At 43.8% G+C, this 24593-nt stretch overlaps 1 protein-coding gene across 4 annotated transcripts in view; it reads right to left on the bottom strand.

Moving 5' to 3' along the window:
• Positions 1-22412, bottom strand: part of PCNX2 (pecanex 2) — a 302926-nt gene extending 280514 nt beyond the window's left edge. For 3 of the 4 annotated variants that reach the window (XM_040464985.1, XM_040464988.1, XM_040464987.1), the window contains exon 1: positions 22230-22411. In XM_040464985.1, the coding sequence (XP_040320919.1) occupies positions 22230-22382 (153 nt within the window). In that variant the 5' untranslated portion in view covers positions 22383-22411. Of the gene's footprint in view, positions 1-22229 lie in introns of all 4 variants that reach the window. The other variant, XM_040464986.1, reaches the window with a different exon arrangement.
• Between the last annotated feature and the right edge of the window lie 2181 nt (positions 22413-24593).

Raw genomic sequence — 24593 nt, 5'->3', positions numbered from 1 at the left:
AGACAGGGTGCAGACTGAGGTGTCTTATCTGCTTCAGAGATAAGAGATTTTGTCAAATCAGAAGAGCTTTGTCCATCCGGCCGCCCATTCCTCATTCATTCATTCATTCATTCATTTGATACACAAATGCAGAGTGTTGGGGCGGGGCATTAGTTCCAATGACTTCGTTCAGGTAGGATTTGGGGTCCTATCTAAGGAAACTGTAACTCCCTTGGAGGGGAAAATCAGGCCACAAGATGGAGAAGTACAATCATTTCTCTGCATTTAAATATGCAAAGGAGTTGACAGGTTTTCACCTCCTGAATCACAGTCCTTTACCTGTTTCGTGAATTTCCATTACGAGAAAACAACAAAAACTCCATTTAAAACTTTCTCAGAAAACCTGGAACTGCGGATTTTGTACAGAAACGGGAACGAGCTCAGCAGTCCTGTGGGTACCGGGCATGCGGTCGAGAAGGCCAGAGGCAGAGACGTGTGAGAAGGCAAGCGAGCATGTCAAACTCCTGACAGAACGTGGAGGGAGCCCTCCCTGCGGTACCCTCAGAAGTAGGCCAGCCTTGCCAATATTTTTAAATGATGAGGTGCGTGGAATCGAGAAATCTGACCGGTTCTCCAAAGACAGCCTTACTCCTATCTCTATCCTTCGGAGGAAGACGAATGGAACATGTTCTCTTAGGCCTACGACTTGACTGCTTTGGGGTCTGCTGTCGGTCTATCAGATCTGCTCTTTGAGCTCCTGGGCCTCTTCCTTTGTGTGTGGCTTTCCTGGGGGAAACACTGGATAGAGAAGTGGCAAAAGTATGGATGGTCAAGGCCGTGCTACAGGCAATGATAAGATCGAAAAACAGCCAAAGGTTGCAGAGGTAGACTTGAGGCAGGGGCATGAAAATGGGAATCTGTGTAGGCTGGAATCTCTGAAAACCACTTAGAAAGCTGGTATCTGCAATTACCTAATCCTCGGTCTCTCTCTCTCCTTTTCTCATAAAGAATATTCATGGTGGGGGCACCTGGGTGGCTCAGTCGATTAAGTGTCCAACTTCGGCTCAGGTCATGATCTCACAGTCCGTGAGTTCGAGCCCCGCGTCGGGCTCTGTGCTGACAGCTCAGAGCCTGGAGCCTGCTTCAGATTCTGTGTCTCCCTCTTTTTCTGACCCTCCCCCGTTCATGCTCTGTCTCTGTCTCAAAAACAAATAAACATTAAAAAAATATTTTTCATTAAAAAATTATTTTAAAAAAAGAATATTCGTGGTGGACCGCTTAATCAATGAATACCTAGTACAGTCAAGAAATCTAGATACATGTTGTCTTTTCCATTTCAGATGGTCACAGCAAGAAGTAACATTTCATTTACATGTTTAATGTTCACTGACCTCAACAGGATGAACCAATCAGTAAACTCATTGAAGGCAAAGTGATGTCAATCTCGACGCAATGATAATCTCAACTGGGAATCCGTACCGATATTGAGTGTGGATCTCATTGAATATCAATGTCATTGTTTCCTAACAGAAAGAAATGTGTGATTTTGAATTTAAAATGAGAATTTAGGGGCATCTGGCTCAGTCCGTTAAGCGTCTGACTCTTGATTTGGGTTCAGGTCCGGATCTCACAGTTTGTGGGATTGGGCACCACCTCGGGCTCTGTGATGTCAGCGTGGACTGGGATTCTCTCTCCCTTCCTCTCTTCTCCTCCTTCTATCTAGAGATAGATAGACACACTCTCTCTCTCAAAATAAATAAACATTTAAAATTAAAATAAGAATTTAATAATGTGAAAGTTTACAAAATGTAAACTATAACTGATCAATTCTATATTTGATACATAAATCTAAACTTGTACCTTCATTGTTCATAAGGAATTTTAAGTACCCTCAAGACCCAAATGATAGGAAAAATGTTTAGTGTCATGAAATTTCAAGTGTGTTTCAGTTAATATTTAAATGCAATGTTGGGGCGCCTGGGTGGCACAGTTGGTTAAGCGTCCGACTTCAACCAGGTCACGATCTCGCGTTCCGTGAGTTCGAGCCCCGCGTCAGGCTCTAGGCTGATGGCTCAGAGCCTGGAGCCTGTTTCCAATTCTGTGTCTCCCTCTCTCTCTGCCCTTCCCCCATTCATGCTCTGTCTCTCTCTGTCCCAAAAATAAATAAACGTTGAAAAAAAAATTTAAAAAAAATAAATGCAATGAATCAAAATATTACATTTCTTCATTCTTAAGCAATATTCTTCAAAATCATCTATATGAAAAGACTACAATCAGTCATTGCACAATATGTTCAGCATGTCTGGCCCCCACTCCTTAAATGCTACTGTGACATTTAATTGAAATGCCACTGTGATAATGTCATTGAGATGGACCTCAAAATGCTCCTTACAAAAACTGCCAATGCTTCTTGGGGGCAGTTATCTCTCCCAGTCTAGAAGAAGTGGACCTACTTAACAATAATATAAGGAGTAGACAATATCACACTGCAGTGAAGGCCACTAGAGTCACGGACATCACCCACTGATATTATATAATGATCAACCTCCTTCTTTGAGCCTAGAGTTTCTCAACCCCAGTGCTATTGACATCTTGGGCTGAGTAATTCTCTGTTGTGGGAGTTGTCCTGTGCATCGCAGAAGGTAGAGGCATCCCTGACCCCGGTTCCAGTAGCAAATCCTCCAGTGTGAAAACCAAAATTGTCTCCAGACATTGCCAAATGTCCCAGGAGGGGTTGCAGACTTGGTCTGCTCACTGAAAACCACTACTTAGCCCCATAAATATATATGTGATTACCTTGCACCAAACACAGAGATAGAAACCTAGTCCCTATGCTCACAGAGTTCAAAGTCGAGATAGAGGAGGAGACGGGTACAAGGTGGAGCGCCCAGTGCTGTACCTCTGGCCCACTGCAGTGCACCTGGCCCAAGAGGCGGGGGTAAGAAGCTGGGGAGAACATTCCAGGGCAAGCTGCTCTCTATGAGAACTGGGAAGGATACTGAGGAAGGACAGGCACAAGGCAGCCCACGTGAAACCACAGAGCCCTCCAAGAAGAGACACATGGCACACTCCAGGGGGGGCACAGCGGTACCACAGGAAGGGTCTCACACGCCACAGGCTTAGGGATTCGATCTTCACCATGAAGAAAGGGCGGAGAAGGCTGTGTAAGTGTGGAAGGGAAAAGCTGGTGTCTGCACTCCACAAGGTCACCAGTGTGCACGGGAGTCTGGATGGAGCGGTGAGGAGACCGGAAAGGGGCTGACCTACTTCAGGACTGTTGTGGAGCTTAATGAAACCATCCATGTGGATGCCTGCTGTCCCGCATAAACTGTGATTTTTTCCACAAAATCACCTCAAAAACCTGTAAAGTATGATATAAAGTACAACTTATGGCCCCTGCTCTCCTATGTCAGCATGAGAAACTCTAAAGACGCCTCTCGAAGAAACATCTGAGACGACCAGCATCGATGGCAGGATTCTCAGAATAAATGAATAATCCTGCAAGGGGACGACTACTGGGAAGGAGCTACCATATGGTAAGTTGCTACATTTTTTTTTATCTTAAAAAGTTATTATTTATAGAAAACATTATGGCAGTTCCTCCAAAAGTTAAAAATAGAATAACCATATGATCCAGCAATTCTATTTCCACCCAAAAAAGAAAAAAATGAAAGCAAGGTCTCAAAGAGATATTTGCTCATCCATGTTCCCAGCAGCATTATTCACAATAACGAGACGTGGAAGGAACCCAAGTGCCTGTGGAAAGATGAATAAACAAAATGTGGTCCATTTATACAGTGAAATAGTATTCGGCCTTTAAAATGGTAGGAAATTTTGATACACGCTGCAACCCAGATGAATCTAGGGGACATTATGCTAAGGGAAATAAGCAATCACACACACACACACACACACACACACACACACACAAGTACTGTGTGATTATGCTTACATGACACAGGAATCAAATTCACAGAAAGGGAAAGTAACATGGCGCTTACCAGGCACTCAGGAGAGGGGGGATCCGGGGAGACTTTGTTCAACGAATACAGAGTTCCAGGTTTGCAAGACGAAAGCTGCTCTGGAGATTCGTTGCACAACCACGTGAATATACTCAACACTACCGAAACCCGACTCTCAAAAATGATTAAGGTGGTAAAGGTTTTAAGTTGTGTGGGTTTCACCGCAACTTTTAAAAGTAATTATTATTTTATAGCACTTGAGATTAAGCACAGCATTTTCCACCTGGGAAATATGAACACATAGGTCCCTCTGCCTGAAAATAGAGGCTCAGCAGGACCAGTCCCTCAGAACGCTCGCCGATTCTCCCAGATTTCCTCAAGGTCAAATTACATCCACTCAAGTGTCTGTTGCCCAGAGCAAGCGACAGCTCGAAGCCCCGCAGAGTTAGCTGGGCCTGAAGAGCGACCACGCTGCCACCTCTTATTCACTTAGCTCCTCACAAGGACGTGCTGGAGACACACGGTGCCAGTGCTGTGCTTGGCACCGGGGAGGGAGCCGAGAACCAAACACGCGCACGTCTGTCTGTCTTCAAGGAGCTTTTGTTCTAGCACAGCCTAATGACAACTAATTACAAAATTAATTAACTTATTTATTTTTGCCCAACAAGGGGACCTAACGTAGTCTGGAGTGCCAGGGAATAATCCTGTGTGAAACTGGCATTTCAGTTGAGCACTGAAGAATGAACTCGAGGTAACTTGGAGAGGCGAGTGGGGAGATGTGAGGCCATGGGAACAGGTGCAAAAGCTATAAAGCGGCCTCAGAGATGTGAAGAAGCCAGTGCAGCTGGCTGCCCTGGGGAGGGGCTGGTGGAGAAAGGATTGAGATGAACATGGAAATACGGAAAGAGCCGGAGGACACTGCCTGTTGGCAGGGCCCTTTCAGACCTGCCGCATCCCTGCTGGGAGGCCCCTGGGGGCTGGCTTGCTCATCTCCCCTCTCTACTCCCCAGCTTCCCTGCCCAAGCCCCATTTTTACCACATCACTGCCCTATGCAGCTCTCTCCAGCACTCGGTGGATTCGTTCCAAACCTTTTCACATCAGGGCCCTCTTGAGCCTGCAGCTTCTTGATCATTGCATAACAAGGGTATGCTGTGGGGCCCTCCACTGAAGGCAAAACCCCAAACCAACCTGGCCTCAAAGAGTAAACTGTCAAGGCGGTAAGATGAGATGATCACACCAGGGTGGTGTACAAATAATACAGAATGGCGCACAACTGAAGGTCTCACTCAGATAAACTGTCCTACCTGAGCATGAGGTTGTCCAGTTAGAGAAGGTGGAGAAATCACAGAGAATGGAGCTGTCATTAGGAGGCCTCACAGGGAAGTTGGGCTTCGAGCATGATGCCAGAAAGATCACATGGGACCCGGAGTGGGAATCTAGGGAATCTAGGGAATCTAGGAATCTAGGGAACCTAGGGAATCTAGGGAATCTAGGAATCTAGGGAATCTAGGGAATCTAGGAATCTAGGGAATCTAGGGAACGGCGGGTGCCGGGCATGTGCCATTAACACAGACACAACAGGCAAAGCCATCAGAGTAGCTTGGCTCTCAAGGGAAAGAGAAGACAATGAAATGCAGAGATAGACTGTTGAGAAGGCCCACATTGCAGAAGAAAGGGGGAAATGAAGCCAAGCACAGAACACTGAGAAGCAATGAATGACAAATGCAGGATGAGGAAAGCCAGAATACACCTTTCTCTGCAACATCACTGGTTATGTTTACCGTTCTTTATTGATCAGTTGCTGAGTAAACGGTTTAGGGTACACCGTGTGTTAAGCACTCTGATTTCCAAATCAGCTTATTATTTGTGCCACTCATAGAAGTTTATCTCACTTTTATGGACTCTCCTTTCTGGTAATTGTAAGCTCCTTGAATGCAAGGGCTGAGGCCACTCTTTGCACATCCTGCAGTGCCTGACCCACAGTCAGCACTGTGCGCTTTCTTGGCTTCAGCAGTTATGTCAGGCCCTGGTCTCCCTCATTTTCAAGGCTCCCAAACAACGGCAAGGACAAACTGTGCTTTCCTCAGGAGCTGACAAAGCCAAGTGCAGGGAAAAGTCGCAAGAAGTAGCTGACTCATGGCAAGGTTGGGGTTTCCACCCTGGGCTGCTTGACAAGGTATTCCTGAGATGACAAGTATGGGAGGTGTGGAGGGAGAAAGGATACCATGGCAGAGACGGCACATCAAGGAAACCAGCACCTCGACAGGCAGTTTGCTACCATGATGGGAAGGGGGACATGGTCCCCAATCTCATGAGTCAGCAAGGAAAGGTCTTCAAGAATTGTGCCTGATGGTGGGAATACAGGGTGACTTCTGCAAGAGGAAGTGGAGATTTCTAAGAAGTGAAGGTTTTCTGACAACCAAGAGATATGAGTAGACATTCATCTCTTTTTCAGAGTCAGCTCTCCTTCTCCAATCCTTTGCAGTTTGGGCACGTGGACGCCCTCCACTCTCTTCCATTCTGGAGCCAACCACAGTCCACTCGCAGGTCTGGGAGCAAGTCTTGCTAACACAGCAGCTACTCCAGGGAATAGAGACAAGCCCTTTCAGCATCCAGGATAGATCCCATATTCTGACATTAATGTCTGGTCCTCCTATAGGATGCATCCCACTCCTAAATGCACATCAATATATTGTGATCTATCTCATGGGCGCTCAAATTGGCCCATCTTTGACCAGCACCTACAAGTTTGCCCCCACATCCTTTTAACATAACTCTAGTATTCTTCAATAGCTTCTTTGACTTTAGAATCCTCTTCTACATTTTCTGGCCCAGACCGGGGATGTGTCATTTCTCCAAAGAGCGCTTGTTCCTTTTAGAAGGAAATGGCATTTAGAGACCAGAATGTGAACATGAGATTCGCACATTCTTCTTGGGTTATCATTGCTTCTAGGTGTTTTAATAGAGCTAAAAAAAATATGTATTTTTTTAAGAAAAAAATAAATCATGACTTCAGATGGGTATTTACAATTCATACGAAAGATTACAAGGTTCTATGTAACTTTTGTGATTTGATTTATATGTTTTCTCTTATTGTCAAAATCTTGAGTCCTAAAAATATTAACAGGATCTCTTATTTTATTTACCCATATAAATATAAAATTTCAAAATAATAATATAACATTTTATTGAAGGCATTAAGATAACTGAATTCAATTTAAGATTTCTTTGTGGTTCCTTTATCTCTAGGCTATACCCCAGTAGGCCTAGAAGCTCTGTGTTTAAAGTCATTTGAAATATTTTTTTAGTATGCCACCAAACTATGAAACAAGTTCATTTCTTATTTCCAGTTCTGTTGCCTTCACCCCGTTCTTTACCTATATATTACCCCATTCTTTACCGTTCTTTCCCTATATATTACTTTTTAAAAATGTATCCTTTCATTGTGTCTTCTTGAAACATTAGCAACTGGATATATGCTTCATTTTTCCTTCCTCCCTTTTAGTCTATACATAGATTCTGCTTTTTTTCGACAATAGTAGGTCCTCAAGATTATTCTTATAGTAGCCTACTTCCTCATCCACTTTTTTTATAAGTCCATGGAACTCTGCTATGCGGATGCCCATAGTTCCATCAATCAGCTCCCTATCAATGAAGATCTGTTTCTAGTCTTTGGCTGTAACAAACAGTGCTTCAGTGACACATGTATGGAGTCCATACATGCCTCCAAATTTTTAAGAAGGGCTATTTATTTAAAGTACATTAGGTGTTACCTTTTACACCTCTGCTACCTAGATATGCCAAAGTCACATTATTTTAATATGCACTTCTTGGATTCTTAATAAAATAACCATTCACATGTTTATTGGATATATGTATGGATGTATGTATATTTCTTTGTGTCAGCTTTCTATTTATGTCACTTTTCAAGGTGTTTATATTTTTTTTATTTATTCTTACTTATTCATAAGAGCCATGTGAAGATGATAAGTCCCATGAGGACAGGAGCCAGGTCTGAGCTCCTGACTTGTTCTCCATTATATTTCCAACACCCAGCCTGCTATCCAGCCAACACTCAAAACTATCAGCGAATAAATGAATACTTATGATAGTAATGTATGTTTACATGCTTTAAATTTTTCTCAATTTCACAATTTGCAACTTGGGGAAGTTGTGTAGCCTGTGTAAATCTCAGTTTTTTCTGTGAAATGGGTATAATAGTTCCTAACAGGATTGTTAATTGTTTTATTTAGTACATTTTCTGAAATGTAATAAGCACTCAAATGTTACTGTCACTTATTATCATCAACCTCATCTACACATCATTTCATATTTTACCACGAAATAAAAACTTCAGATTTGGTGTTTTGAGATGGAGCTAATGGCAACAGAGCAAATGTTTTTATTGCCTGCACCAAGCATCAGGAGTGTTCATCATAATACATAATAAGGAAAAAATAATTATGATATAAGCCAAGGCAGTTGTTTTCTTGGAAAACTATTTGTGTCAGGGATGGCTCAGGGATAATTCTTATATTCAGGGATTTTTATTCTTCCCTAATTATTTAGTATCTAGTTGTAGTCTTGAAAGGAAGAAGATGTTCTCAAGAGTGAGGAAGGCCAATGGCAAATGAGCATCGGTTCTCTTGATTTCCTTTTGAAATGGTAAAGATTCGGAGGAAGGAATTAAAACACACACATGAGCCAATATAAAAAAGTACAAGGTCACTCACAATCCAAAACCTCTATATTTGCTCTCTCTATATAAGATCACTCAGTATCAATAAATGAGGTAAAATCATTTTATTTGATCCAATGGTATTTTTAAAGTGCAAGTATCCCATGATGCAGAAAAAAGTTTGTAATTATTCCACAAATGCCATGAAAGTACATAATTGCCACATAAATAATAAAAGAAATGTCATCTTAGAAACAACAGCAATTCGAACTTTAAGGAAATCCAATATAGAGAGTAACACCTCGGTTTTCAAACTCCATTTTTAATGATCTGGATCCTGGCCACAACATTGCGGTGAGTCCATTGAACTGGGCCTGGCCTCAAACTGTACCAGCACAACCAAAACTGTGTCTTTTCTTACCAAGTTAGATTGCATCGGGGGAAAGAGCAGTCTGATCACCCCCTGTGCACGAAGCACCACACCAGGGACCAAGGGGAATTCAAATCGCATCCCCACCCTCAAGATTCTTGCAAAGTTGGTGGAAGGATAAGCTTTCCCTGAATCCAAACCTCTCTCCAGATACTGTGCCATTTCTCTGCTTCCTGAATGGAAGAGTCATCTTTACCAGCTGTCTTCATTCTTTCACCTCCCATTGCCTCTTAAACCCACAGCAACATGGCTTTGACGCTCCAGCACGCCACTGAAAATGATCTCGTCAGTGTCTCTAAAAGTAAACATTTAATGCAAGGTGCTCTCCAGCCTTTTCCTTGCCTCATCAAACTACCTCTTTGCCCTATGTCTGTGTGTAGAGCTCCTTAGACTTCACCTTGCGATATGTAATAAGCACCCAAATGTTAGTTTCACTTGTCATCACCATCAGCATCCTCTATGCATCACTCATCAATACCGCGGAATAGTAAATTCAGATATGGTATTTTGAGAAGAAGCAAAAAACAACAGGGCAAATGTTTTTATTGCCTGCACAGTCAGGTAAAGAGTTGGAGATCAAATCTTTGCTCCTTCTACACATTCTCTCTTGGAGTTCTCACTCAGTCCCTTGACAGTAAATATAATCTCTACATGGAGGATTTTCAAATTCTTATCTCTAACTATTCTTGATCCCTTAAGCTCCCCACACCTATATCCAACTATCAGTTGAACATCTCCACTTTTACATCTGAAAGGAAACTCCAAATTAACACATCTAAACCTAGATGTGTGGTTTCCCAACCCTTTCCACCACCTGTACTCTCCTACCTTTCCCATCTTAGGCAATGGTACCTCATGCACCTGGGCTCAAACTAGATAACCAGGTGCCACGTTTGATTCGTCCCTCATCCTCAGTCCTCCACCCCCCCCCCCCCCAAGCCAACTTACCACTAAATCTTATCAAAATACATTCACATTTCTCCATCTTAATGCTGCCACCATCTCTTGGCTGGACTACTAAAAAAGCCTCTGAACCTCCCCTCTGTTCCTGCTCTTTCTCTAATCCACTTCCCAGTCAATAGCCAGGGAAAATTTTTAATAAAGAAAAACAATGTATCTTTTACACGTCTTTTCTGAACCATGTCAATGTTTTGTACTTCCAAAAATTATTTTTTTTTTAATTTTTTTTTTCAACGTTTATTTATTTTTGGGACAGACAGAGACAGAGCATGAACGGGGGAGGGGCAGAGAGAGAGGGAGACACAGAATCGGAAACAGGCTCCAGGCTCCGAGCCATCAGCCCAGAGCCTGACGCGGGCTCGAACTCACGGACCGCGAGATCGTGACCTGGCTGAAGTCGGACGCTTAACCGACTGCGCCACCCAGGCGCCCCTGTACTTCCAAAAATTATTAAATCAACAAGGACGAAGGGGGAAAAAAACAGAATTACGTACCCACAGATGGACCGAAACGTATATGGAACTCACGGAATAACCACAAAAACAAATCAGAAAATAAAAACAAAGAAGGAATCCTGTACAAATATTGAATCATTATGTTGTACACCTGAAACTAATATAATTTTAAACCTCAATTAAAGAAATTTTTTTCGGGGCGCCTGGGTGGCGCAGTCGGTTAAGCGTCCGACTTCAGCCAGGTCACGATCTCGCGGTCCGTGAGTTCGAGCCCCGCGTCGGGCTCTGGGCTGATGGCTCAGAGCCTGGAGCCTGCTTCTGATTCTGTGTCTCCCTCTCTCTCTGCCCCTCCCCCGTTCATGCTCTGTCTCTCTCTGTCCCAAAAATAAATAAACGTTGAAAAAAAAAAATTTTAAAGAAATTTTTTTCAAAGAATCAATCCAAGTAACTTTAGAACACAATACACTCACAGCACATTATTGGTGTATTCTTCAAAAAATAACAATAATAGAGGCGCCTGGGTGGTTCAGTTGGTTAAGCGTCAGACTTCGGCTCAGGTCATGATCTCACGGTTTGTGAGTTCGAGCCCCATGTGGGGCTCTGTGCTGACAGCCTGCTTCGGATTCTGTGTCTCCCTCTCTCTCTGCCCCTTCCCCGCTTGTGCTCTGTCTCTCAAAAATAAATAAATGTAAAAAAATAATAATAAATAAAAAATAATAATAACTAAAAGCAATCTTGAACTTTACTAAAAGATTTTGTTTGGTGGTGGTATAGGAGTAGTACTTCCTGTGTATATTTCAAGGCTGAAAAAATGATAGTTTGGCAACCAGAACTCTCCTTGTGGGAAAAAGTAGATACAAATATGGAAGGAGTAAAGGAGAGTTAGAATCCTTTGATTTGGACCAGATTAAAACTTTCAGAATAAACTCTCAATAGATGGATGGATGGATGGATAGATAGACAGACAGATAACTAAGCTCTCCCAGCTCTGTCTACTGGAAGGACCCAGAGCAAAGACAATCCAGTAGTAATGAGCACAACTACTGTTGCCTTAAATCTTGCTTCCCGAAGCCATTCCCCACTAAAAGGATCCAGTCTCCTTAGAAAAATGGCTGCTTTTTTCAGGGCTGGGTTGGGAAAGTATAAGCTAAGCCTGACTACCGTGGTGGTCCAGAGAGCAAGAAAGTACTCAAAACCTGCTGGGGACATAGCCAAAGGATTAAAGAACTGCTCAAAGAGGGTCTTACTTGCCAAATTTTGTGTAGTTTGAATATTAATAAGAATGATCATAGGAATAGATTCTAACCCATTGAATTAAAAAACATGAATCTAGGTGGACTAACCAGCACCACAAAACTCCAGGGGCAGGGGAAAAAGGGAAAGGCTTTCCTTATAGAAGAATACCAATAAACAGAAAATCACTATTTTGCATCCACCATTGCAATAATTATTTTAGGCAAGAATTAATTTATGTTACTATCATTAAGTGACAGTTTTGGGGGAATACAGTACTATATACAGCCTCTAGGTTTCCCCTCGCAGGTAACTTATTAAATACAAAGGGGAAAATAGGTACCTTTATAATAGAGAAATGTGGGCGATACAACCCTAACCAGTGACCACACTTAACGGCCCCGACAGTGGGGGGGATGATATCACAAGTGAGCCTACAATGTTATTCAGGACAAGGATACGTTACTTATGCAGATTTCATGCCAAAGTAAGCATGATCACACATCTAATCTCGAGAAATGATCCAAAATATCTAAGTTAAGGAACATTCTGCAAAACAACTTTCAATGCCACCAAAGAAAACAAAAGGGCTGGAAGAACTCCTTCTGGAACAAAGTGCAATTATGAGACGTGAAAACTAGAAGCAATGTATGATCCTTGATTAAATTTTGGTTCCAGAAAAACAAAACAGAAATCCCTAGTTATGTAGGGCACCACTGGGAACACAGGACACTGGATCGGAATTATACATTAGATAACAGCATTACAGCAATAAAACTTCTTTTGCATGCGATAACTGTGTGGGAGAATGTCCTTTTCCTTAAGACATACCAGCTGATGTGTTTAGGAAGAAAAGGTCTCGATGCCTGCAACTTATTCTGAAATGATACAGCAGAATCAAAACTATATAAACATATAAAGAGAGTGATGAAGCCAATGTCGGAAAATATTCAGAACTGGTGAATCTAAGTGAAGGGTAAATATTTTCATTCACTATTTCTGCAACTTTTTTATGCACAAGAAATTTTTCAAAAATAAAAATTGGGTAATAAAAAAATCATATCAATTTGACCCAAAACACACACACACACACACACACACACACACACACACACACCCCAAACCAAACAAACAAAACAAAAAACCCAGCATCCATGTGTCTCACTGTAGTGAGAATTATATATTCAAACTCCTCACGGTCTACCCATTTTTGCTTGGCTAACTCCTTAGGCATTTGTCAAATCTCAGATCAGAAGTCATTTCCTCGGGGAAGCCCTCTCTAAATACCAAAGTCAGGACAGGGTCTCCCATCTTTACTATACACAACATCTTGTACTTGCCATATAATAACAATTATCATTGTTCTATTTATGTCTATTAACATTTATCTGCTAACTTCATGAGGACAAATACCAATCTATCTTCTGCCTGTAGTTTTCCCCAAATCCATCAGAACCCTGGCACTTAGTTTGCCATCATAGACATAAGTGCTGCCCAACAAGTATGTCCAATTTCTTCCTGGACACATGATACAACTGCTCTTTCCTCTCCCTCTGGAGTTGGGTGTGGCCATGCAACTTGCCCTGACTAAGAAATCTGAGTGCGCAAGTATTTGCCATTTCCAGGAAGGAGCTTCAAAAGCTACCGCCTGACCCTCACTCTCTCTCCCTCCATCACGGTGACTGGCAATGATCAGCCAGGGTGAGCAGACCCCCAGTCAACCCAAAATGGAGGTTCTATTAGCCTAGGTGCCTACATGCTTACAACGATCAGGACCCCCAGCTAACCATGTCCCCCACCCCCTACTGATCATGTTGGACATATAATGTGAATAAAAAGCAAACTTGATAAAGCCAAAGAGATTTTAAGGTTATTTATTACATCGGCACAAACTAGCACATCCAGATGAGTGCACATGTGTTCAAATACTCAATGAAACTTAATACAAATAGCCAAATACTTGCATTAGGCTAAAGATCATATGAAAACCTAAGTATTCTTCATAGGGGACAGGTTGAACAAATTACCCTTTACTCAAACTATGTAAACATTAAAAATAACGATGCAGCTTTTTATGTACCAATCTCCAAGATGTTCCATGAAGTGGGAAAACACGAATACGTACACACAAATGGCTGCATTATGTATACAACAAAATATTCATTTGGAAGTGTTGACCAAAAAGCCAAGACAGAAGAGAAATTAGATTCCAACCAATTTCTGGGTCAATCTAGAAACTTCTAAATGGGTCGTGAAAATGAATGAGAGGACTCCAAAATCTCTCCCTCAAAATGAGGGTGCAATACAATCCGGAATGAGAGGATTTGTGAAGATATTTGGAGGGAACATTGGTATTCCGGGAGTCCTGTATCTCTGCCTGCCATAATCAAGACAGAAAGGCTTCAGTGGGACCACTCAGAGACTTAGTGTGGGTCCCCCACAATCTGGGTGGGGGAGTGGGAAGCACAGTAGACTGGTGTCTGACTCCTTCCCAGAAGAGCTAAAAGATGAGAGACCAGTTGGCTCACTGCTCTGATCAGGGACGAGGGGGATGTTCCTACGCTTGAGGTTGGCCTTCTCTCCCAGAGTCTGTTGGGAGAGGGCACAGGAGAAATCATGGGAGGCTATGATTTCGAGCCTGCAAGAGTTTGCTTTAGATAACGTCCAAAAGGGCTGCCAGTGTAGAAAGGCCCTGCAGAAGTCGCTGGGGTGGACTTCCCATTCTGAGAAACTGTGGAGGCGGGACAGAGATGAGGCAGCTCTCCTCGTGGAAGTGCAAGGGACAAAATACCGGCACGGAGAACAGGGTCTGTGAAGGACATGGGGAAGGGCCTCGCCAGAGAGGTTCAGCTGGGGACATGTGCATCCTTGTCCCCGAGCCGGCCTACCACTGTGCCAGTCAACAAAGAGCTTTCCTGCTCATCGAGACTAAGGACGTCAGAAACATCGACCAACATGTTAGGGAGGAGTAGTGGGAAACAGCCCTCCTTCCTTGTACCCATTCCTGCCCGTAGAAATGACTGAGTGGTTGAAGCTTTGATTATCATAGAGAACTGGACATTCTGAAATCTCAGTCAAGTCTGTGTCAAACTTTTATTTTTTATTTGTTGGACTTTTATTACTTGGGAGCTGAAATCCCGGGGATTGCAACTGCTTTTATCTAGGAGTAGAGAACAAACTCTCTAGAGAACAAACCAAATGGGCAACAGAGGACAAAGAAGGCTGCTTTATGATTCAGACCAGTATCCCTCACACCAAATCTCCACCCGCCTGCATATAAAATATCCTCCGAACAACACACGAGAGACTGTGTGTGATGGTAGCCTCTCGAATGACAGAGTAGAGACAAGAGTCCAGGGAAATTAACTTTTCATGAGATGGTCTTTTGCACATTTTCAGTGTTTGTGTCTCTTCATAACAACGTGTAGGACATACATGCCCATGTTGTGAAACAACGGCTGGGAGGTAAGAGTACGGACTGTTGGGACTCTCACTCTGGTTAGGTCACAACTGGCCACACATCCTCATGCATGTTAACCACCTTCTCTGCGCCAATGCCATCAACTGTAACAGGGGAATAATGGCAGCACCTCTCTGGGTTGTGAGGACAAGATGGCGGAGTGCAGGCAAAGCTCTCACAAGAGGGCCCACCTTAGATGTGGTTGGTGAGCGTTGGCTGTTGCTACTGCCTATTCCGATAGTATATAATAATAATATAATAAATGTTACAGGGGAAAGATTCAAAAGAAAACAGGGAGGAGACGGGGGGGTTCAGTCAGTTAAGTGTCTGACTTCAGCTCAGGTCATGATCTCACGGTTCGTGAGTTTGAGCCCCCCGTCGGGCTCTGTGCTGACAGCTCAGAGCCTGGAGCCTGCTTCAGATTCTGTGTCTCCCTCTTTCCCTGCCCCTTCCCTGCTTGTGTTCTCTCTCTCTCTCTCTCTCTCTCTCTCTCTCAAAAATAAATAAACATTAAAAAAAAAAAAGAAAATAAGGGGAAAATCTGAGTACCACTAAGAACTAGCCCATTTTTTATCTTCTATAAGATGTGGGAAAGACAAATGGGAATATGGTTGGGTAATACTTAAAAGTAACCATCTGAGGGACCAAGAGGTTAAAATCAGGAGAACAACAGTCACTTGATAAGCATAAACTTCCCTACACATAAATAAATAAATAAATAACACCAAGGGCATTAAAGTATTAGACATTACAATTGGAAAAAAAATATCTGAGGAGAGTGGCATCCAAATATAACTAGGTACTAATTGGGAGAAATCTCAAAAAGCTCTCAGGGAAGTGGAGGTGGGCTGGGAGACATAAATTTAACCACCAGAAAATTAGTCATGAACTTGAAATACTAGAACAGAAAGAAAGGGGGGAAAAGCACTATTTTTGGAGGCTGCTCCAGAGGCCGACATCCCAGGACCAGGCAGATGCTGGTTCTTTTGCCACAGAGACAAAACACAACCCGCCCACAACATCCATGTGTCTGAGTGGCAGAAGGCCAGGATAAGTAGGAGGAATTTTGCAGAAGGTGTCAATCATCACTCAGGAGAGACTGAAGATGACTGCCCTGAGCTACCCCAGGGATGGAGGGGCATCCCCAGTCCAAGGGCTTACGCCAGGAAAACAAAGCCCTCATGGAGCCAGGAAGCCAAGACCTTTGCACACATAGTCCAAACAGCCGTTGGGAACAGCACGATTTTAAAGACAACTGCATGGAATGGTGTTGAGCCCGAATCCAGAAGGCTTGGGTCTGCACTTCTGTGGAGGCCCAGGGCCAGGAAAGAATGCCTTTAAGCATCCATCCGCAAGATTTGGCTGCCTCACCTTGAACCCCAATCTGTTTCAGGCAGGTGAGGGCAGGAAGCAGGTGAGGGCAGGAGGCAGGTGAGGGCAGAAGGAAGGAAGTTCAGACATGCCAGTTAAGTTATGGGAACGCACAGAGGTTCATGCATCTCAATGTGTGAATGAATACGCCCCCGGAGGTAAAAGCACCAAAACAGAAAGTATGGTCCATGTGATCCAACAGCAAAGAAAGCCTTTCTTTCAGGGACATCTAATATAAACGCTAGGACTGACCATGAGAGGGAACCTTTGAGAACAGCAGCCGGTGAAGTAGCCCAGCAAAGTAACAACAATCAAGCCAACGCGGCCAGGCCTGCTGTGTCAGGCTGGGCAAGCTGCATCTTGCACAAAGGCCTCCAGCTGACAGGATCCAATGGTGGCTGGAGTCTAGTCCCCAAGTCCCGAGCCAGGAAGAGGTGGCTTTTTGAACACACCATCTTCCCATAATTCATGCAAAGGCGTTTGATACGCTAGAGGTGGGAGTGGAAGGAGGGATACAAAGAAACAGAAAACCCAGGGAAAACTAATTATGTATCCAAATGGGCAAGTGGCTACAGACTACAATAGGAGAGTCCCCCACCAGGTGTAATAAGCCCCCCTAGCAGGCATGGTTTGCTGACTTGCTATCTAGTGCGATACTAGCACATGATAGGTAATCCCATTTGTTTCATTGTGTTTTGTTTTTAATTTTTCTCCTGCCTCTTTTATTTCCCAGTGTATGATTTCACTGATCTCTTAAGAGTTCTTGGGGCTGGAATGGAGAACAATAGCCTCAGGCAATGCATGGTCTGACCTTTGCAGAGGTCTTTCCTTCTGCCTTTCCTGGTTGCATTGGGTCAGATTCCCATGAGTGAGCAGCACAGTCACAGAAGAATCTCGACTATAGCTACTTATTGAGAGGAAGCCATGAAAGTGGGTGGTAGGGAGAATATCAGACTTGGAGTTCTACCACCTATGAGCCTAGAGGTCTTGGGTAAATCATCTTATTATTTTTTTATTTTAATTTTATTTTTTTAAAATTTACATCCAAATTAGTTAGCCTCTAGGGCAACAATGATTTCAGGAGTAGATTAGTGTCCCTTACCCATTTAGCCCATCCCCCCTCCCACACCCCCTCCAGTAACCCTCTGTTTGTTCTCCATATTTATAAGTCTCTTATGTTTTGTCCCCCTCCTTGTTTTTATATTATTTTTGTTTCCCTTCCCTTATGTTCATCCATTTTGTCTCCTAAAGTCCTCATATGAGTGAAGTCATGTGATTTTTGTCTTTCTCTGACTAATTTCACTTAGCATAACACCCTCCAGTTCCATCCACGTGGTTGCAAATGGCAAGATTTCACTCTTTTTGACTGCCGAGTAATACTCCACTGTATATATATACCACATCTTTATCCATTCATCCATCGATGGACATTTGGGCTCTTTCCATACTTTGGCTATTGTTGACAGTGCTGCTAGAAACATGGGGGTGCACGTGTCCCTTCGAAACAGCACACCTGTATCCCGTGGATAAATGCCTAGTCGTGCAATTGCTGGGTCGTAGGGTCGTTCTATTTTTAGTTTTTTGAGGAACCTCCATACTGCTTTCCAGAGTGGCTGCACCAGCTTGCATTCCCAGGTAGGTAATCCCACTGGATAATCATAGCAATTAGAAATGAAGTGGTTCCTACCAAAGAAAGTCTCTAACACTAAATTAAAAAGCAGAACTGGAAACAGCAAGTCTGGCAAAAAGAAAAGGAAAGGGAACATAAAGCTATAGTCCTAAAATAAAAGACAGGCTTTTGGTGTGAAAATCATACACAATGTTGCCCTCCAACGGATCTTAAAGAATATCAAGTTTCCAACCCATTTTTTCCACTCTTCAACTCTTGTTCTACTCACGTTGGTCCTACCACCACCAGGATAATCAGAAGGCCACTTTTTGAGGGCCTACTGCTTCAGGGAGTTCAGATGCTCTCCTGTGTAGCAGATGTGGCCGCACAGTGTTGTGGAAAGGCCAAGGACTGGGATACAACAGGACCTCAGCGAAAATTCTGAATTATACCACCTATAGTCTATATGGCCTTAGGCAGGTAACCTACTCCCCTCTGGATTTCAGTTGCTGAATCTATAAAATGAAACCCATACTCCCCCTATTACAGAGGCTGAAACTGAGGCTTGGAGAAGTGAAGTGACTTGCACAATCACACAATTCGTAGAGGGTAGAGCAGAGATGCCTTTGGACACCGGCCTAGTGTCGTCAGAACAGGGTCAGCATCACGCCCAGGGCATTCCTGTTCTAACGCTTCACATGAATGTCCGTCTGTTATCTCACAAGAATGAGCACAAGCCCCCGTGTAGTAAGTGACAGTTTAAATATCTCTAATGACAAATGCATCTTTCAGTTCGTCCGAAAGAAAATCAGATCGGTAATAAATCAAAGTAAAACTCTTTCCGAATTATCCAAAGTGGCTTCGTGTTTATAGTTGTGCATTTTTTAGCATTTCCCAAAAAGATGTGAATAACTTACAAATGCTAATAAATAATCTAGTTTCCACATTATCAACCAGGCCTCAGGAAACTCTGGGGCTCAGAGATAAGTTTGCCTCAATAATTAATAATAAAGTTTTAATTTACATACTCAAAGCCCCTATCAAATTGAAAGGTATGGATTCTCCCTACAGTAGAACTATCTTGGTTAAACATGTTTCAACTCAAACTGCAAAAATCAGGAAAGTTCAGGGCCCCTTAAATAACAGAACTTCAAATAAGCCCCTGCTATCAGTGAGCAGTCAGGTAGTTTTTTTGGACTAAGTTCCTGTAAGCGGAAAAAAACTGAAAAAGATGTTAGCAACCCCAGGCAGCCCTGAAGCTCAGAAGAATATATTTAAACCTCAAGACTCAGTAGCACAGAACCCTCTGCTGAGGAAGGAGGGTCTTTTATTGCTAAGGTCACATTAAGAGACCAGAAGACCAGAGAAACAAAGGGATAACCTGCATTTTTTAAAAGATAGGATACATTTAAAAAGTAGCAGGACAACAAATGCATTCACATAAAATTATTCTATAATAGGTCAAAGCACACTGGCAAAAAGATACAAAAATTTTGGTATAACTGGTCTGATCCAAAAAATCCAATATAAGAGTAAGATTATTTAAGGTATCAGTTTTTTACTTCCTAAACTCTTGAGATCTAGCCAAAAAAAAATTTATTTTAAAATAGCATTAAAGAGGAACTTAATTAAGGGCAATTTCCTATTTACAAATACAAGTTAGAGTCAAGCTACTCAATAAAGCATAATTAGATAGAAATTAAGGATTCTGATCACAGGCACACATCAAATCTTATAAGGAGTTATGTAAAAATGAGCCCACATAACCTAAAAAAAAAAACTATAGAAATATGCATTACATGTAAATGTGGTTGTTGCTGAGGAGAGGGATTAGAGGTGAAATATATATTGCTTTAATTTTCAGAAATACTGAAAATATACAGTGAGGTAGACAATATAATGTTGGATGGAACAGAAAGATACAGGTTGATTTTATTGCCACAAGTTTATTATATATGAGATCACGGTTAACCAAATGCAGGACACTTTGCTAGATGCACTGTGAAAAAGCAAGATGAATCGACAAAATCAAAACCCATGATCTAGAAGCAGAGGTACATGTTCCAGCAACTAAGTGCAAAGCAGAATTCAAAATGTGCTATTGTACCAACAGTAAATACAGAATGGGGTAAAGGCAAGAGAGAAGAGAAGTTAATTCTAGCTGAATGGAAATCAGGGAAACTGAGACAGAGAAGGATGGAGGATTATGGAAAGTAAATGATGAGAAAAGGGCAGGGGGAGGGGGAGGAAGCCCAGCTCATATTGAACAGTCACTATGTGCCAGGTACTGAGAAACATTTTCATTCATTCATTCAACCAACCCTCATATTTGCCCTATAAGGGGGGTACTATTATCCTTGCTTTACACACCAGAAAGCTCGAGCTTGCTCAAGCTCACAGAGCTGGTAAGCACAAGAACCAAGATTGAACCCAAGTTTGTGTTCCTCATCACCCAGCTACGCTGCCCCTCCAGGCAAAGAGAAAACATCAAGACCTACGGGCCAGGGAAAAACGATGAACAAGGTCACAGAAGAAGAAGGAAACTTAACGTGTTGAAGGGCATCCATGGATCAGCCTCTGCATCTCAATGCCTTTTATACCAAAATTTACTTGCTTTTCCTGAGACATGATCATTATCACATCCGTTTTAAGGCTGAGAAAACTAAGGTTTAGAGAGGTTAAACATCACGCCAAGCAGCTACTCTGCCGCAAAACAGAAATTTAAAACAGGTCTGTGTCCATTCCTGGGTCAAGCCAGACAGATGGATGGCTGTATGTGCAGTGTCTCATTTAAGCCCCTAAACAACACCGTCCATCTGGTAGTATTGTTTTTCTCATTTTACAGCTAAGAAAATGAAAAATAAGATAATGTAAGCAACTTCCCCAAGGTCATAGTACTGGTAAGAGGTGGACCCAAAATTTAACTCAGGCAGCCTGATTTCAGAGTTAGAATTCTGACCCTCTGGATAAACCGCCAGAAATAGGAAAACAGGAGCCAGATCATGGACAGCCTCTAAGGTTGAACTTGGAATTCATCAGCTGTGCAAACTCACTGAAGATTTTTGCAGGGGAGAAGATGATTAAATCTCATTTTAGGAATAAAGTCTTTCAACAGAGCTATCAAAATTAGATCCTTGGCACAGAACATTGAATAAGACATGGAACCCTTTATCTGTACAGTTTCTCTTCAGATTGAAACATTGTTTCAATTAGGTATATTTAATTTACCCAAGAAGGTCATGATGTAGTTATTCTGCAAGCGCTCAATTATGGTAACCTATTAAAGTGGCAAGCCCCAACTAGGTACTGTAATGCTTAGCGTAAACTACATTAGATTTACCCAGTAATATATCTTCCTACAGATTTCTTTACATAATGGTGTGGAAACCGAAAGTTGAGTACTTGATCATTGAACCTGCCTTCTCAAAGCAAAACAGGAAAGGAGGGGAGGGGGATTAGAAGATCAACAACTGAAATAGGTTTGTTTTTAACATTTCATTTTGCATCTTGGCCGTCATGCCCAGCTAACCAGCCAGAAGGCCTAGGATTTTCCACCTACAAAACAGGTTCAACATCCCCCGGCCACAAGCAGAGTCTGACTCATCCTGACAGTCAGCATCAATTCTTAATGAGTGCCAGAGCCCCCAAAGTCCTTTCTACTTCTTTTCCTGCCAACGAGTCCCTGTCCCCCTTTCCCTGTACTTCCTCTGTCCCCAAATCCCGAGGGCCGTCCTCATTCCACCTTTTCTCTTTTCAATTGAGGTATAACTGACGTACAATGCTATATTAGTTCGTGGTGTATAACAGAGTGATTCGACATTTGTATACACTGCGAAACCGTCACCGCGGCAAGTCCAGTTACCGTCTGTCACCTTACAAAGTTAATACAATATTACCGACTGTGTTCCCCACGCCGTACATTGCACCCCGTGACTTATTTATCTTATAACGGTACGTTTATACTTCTTCATCCCATCCCTTAAGAATCGCTGCCAGCCCTTTCCATCACGAGGCAGACACGCAGGTTGGGGTGGCTTTCTCCCCTCTTGCCTCCACCCTCACGTCTCCCCGGCTCGAACCTCCCCACTCACCAGGTGCAAGGCCAGGGGCAGCAGCAGCAGGAACAGCCACAGGTAGAGGTGGCAGCTGTTGGTGAACTTGCTCTGCTCCGGGTCGTGGTACCAGCCGCCGGTGAGCGCGGCCCACACGCCCTGCCGGAGCAGCTGCAGCGCCTGGGACACCATGCCTGCTGCGCCCCGGGGCCGGCGGCGCCCCGCTGCGCTCCGCCCGCCGGTCCCCGGGCGCCCTCGGCTCTAACACCCAGGCCCGCGGGAGGCGCCACCGCCGCCACCGCTGCCGCCGCCCCCTCCCCCACCTTCCGCCCCGCGACTGAAGCTCGAGCTGCTCTCCTGCCCGGACCCGCGAACCGCGGCGCCGGAGCCGGCTGCTGCCGCGGGGCAGGTGGGCGCCATGTCCGAGGGAGGAAGGATTTTCCCATGGTGCTCAGAGGCGGCCGCTCAGAGGATGCTCCAGAGGCTCCGCCCAGCGCCCGCCCAGAGTCCCTCCACCGGCCCGCGGGGGGGGGGGGGGGGGGGGGGGGAAGGATTCCTGAGCCCCTCCAGCCGCTCTGCCTTGGCTCTGCTCTCTGCCCCTTCCTTTTCCTCCCCATCGTCTCACCACGGGCAAGAAGGGCTGAAAAATCAAAGATGTTCTCGTGCAGAAGAGACCATCCAAAACACGCGCTTTTGCCTTTTCCCCTTTTGCTGCCTGCACCAAAAGGTTTATGTAACACAAGATCCTGTCACACATCACTCCTTGTAATCCGCCCCCCCCCCCCCCCCCGCCCCAGCACTGGCACAGTTTCATTCTCCTGAATTAACTGCTGGCCCCCGGACGTTCTAGTAGTCAGCCTAAGCCCCGCCTGTGCCTTTGGCACTGACCTTTTCCCCTCCCTGACCTTTTCCCTTCGTCCCCTCTGTTGTCCAACTTGGCACATCAAGAAGATGACCATCTTCCTGGAACCATTTCAGGAGCCTCGGTTAGACTTGTCTTTTTGTATTATGCCTAGAATATAATCCCAGTCATCAATCGACTATTCAGAACGTTAGTCTAAGTCTTCCCATACTGTTTAGATAGGAAGGCCCACTAGAAGGTACCAGTGAACTCGTGATCTTTAGTTCTTATACTGTTTTATAATTTATAGTAGATAAATTCCAAATTGTCTTCTGAAAGCAAGCTTTGGACAAGAGACAGAGAAAAGGGAACTCGCCTTGCTTAGGAATAAGCAGAGGAAGCCCTGTGTTAGGGCCTTTGGGAAAGAGCAGGGATTGGAAGGTTCCATGGTCCTCAGATACGCCTTTCCTGTGGCATCTGCCCCAAACACATCACATTTCGTCTCTGATATGGGCACCCGTGTGCGCCCTGGCCATGTTCTGGTGCGCAGCAGCATTTGCTCATGGCTGCCTTAGCCAGGTCCAGTAAGGGCATCCCAGCCTTCCTATGCTGAAATGAGATAAGATGAGGTCTGTCCTAAGGAGCAAGTCTGGAACATGAAAGCCCACTGGGTTACAGCCAAAGTCTCACTAGTGTGTATGCCGTCAGCCTTAACCACTTTTTAATCGACTCTGCATTCATCTGCAGGAATGACTAGCCAAAATGTAATAATTCTGCTTTTTGTATTGGCATGATAGTTTTCTCAAAGCCAAGAGGATGCCTGTTATATGGCTCAATGCTTGGAACCTACCAGGTGCTCCATAAATAGTTCATGAATGAATCAATCAACCGACTCCACAGGAAGACCCACACTAAAGGATCACTTTCATGTGCATGGCTCCCGGAGGAGTGCAGCAGGTCCATTCCCGCACTAAGGGAGTGCCCTTATTCATTTGTGTCTGCCTGGTTCATCAAATATTTATTGAGCACATTCTATGCGCCAGGCATTTTGCAGAAGACTGAGAAAGGGAACATCAATAAAATATAATTCTTACCATGAAGGAGTTCACAGACTACAAGAGGACTCAGGCAAACCAACACAGACTTGCAACAAAATGTTCTGTGTGCTACAATATATACAATTGTATACATGTATCCTGTTGTGGGAGGTCACCAAAAGGACGTGATCCCTGATTGACCTGAGGGCTGGGCCAGGGCTATCCGAGGCTCTTAACCCCTCCCGCACATACCCCAACCCCACCCGCATACTTGGAATATATGTTTCATTCACCATTTTCCCACTAGGACCCACATCAAGAATGCAGACTTGAGAGAGCAATGTGTTATTGAGACCATCTGGACCGTTTACACAACGGAACCAGGTTAAGGCCTGTGGATAAACTTAAGATTCGGGCGGGCAGGTGCAGATAGCTACCCATCTCACAGCCACCCAAGACAAGCCAGGTGTATAAGTTCCCTTGCTTATTAAAATTGCCACCTACCGCAGTCGGTTAAGCGTCCGA

The sequence above is a fragment of the Herpailurus yagouaroundi genome, unplaced genomic scaffold, assembly GCF_014898765.1.
Source record: "Herpailurus yagouaroundi ecotype Mexico unplaced genomic scaffold, PumYag 530, whole genome shotgun sequence".
In the NCBI taxonomy this organism is placed as follows: Eukaryota; Metazoa; Chordata; class Mammalia; order Carnivora; family Felidae; genus Herpailurus; species Herpailurus yagouaroundi.
This window is presented reverse-complemented; position numbering and strand designations above follow the sequence as displayed.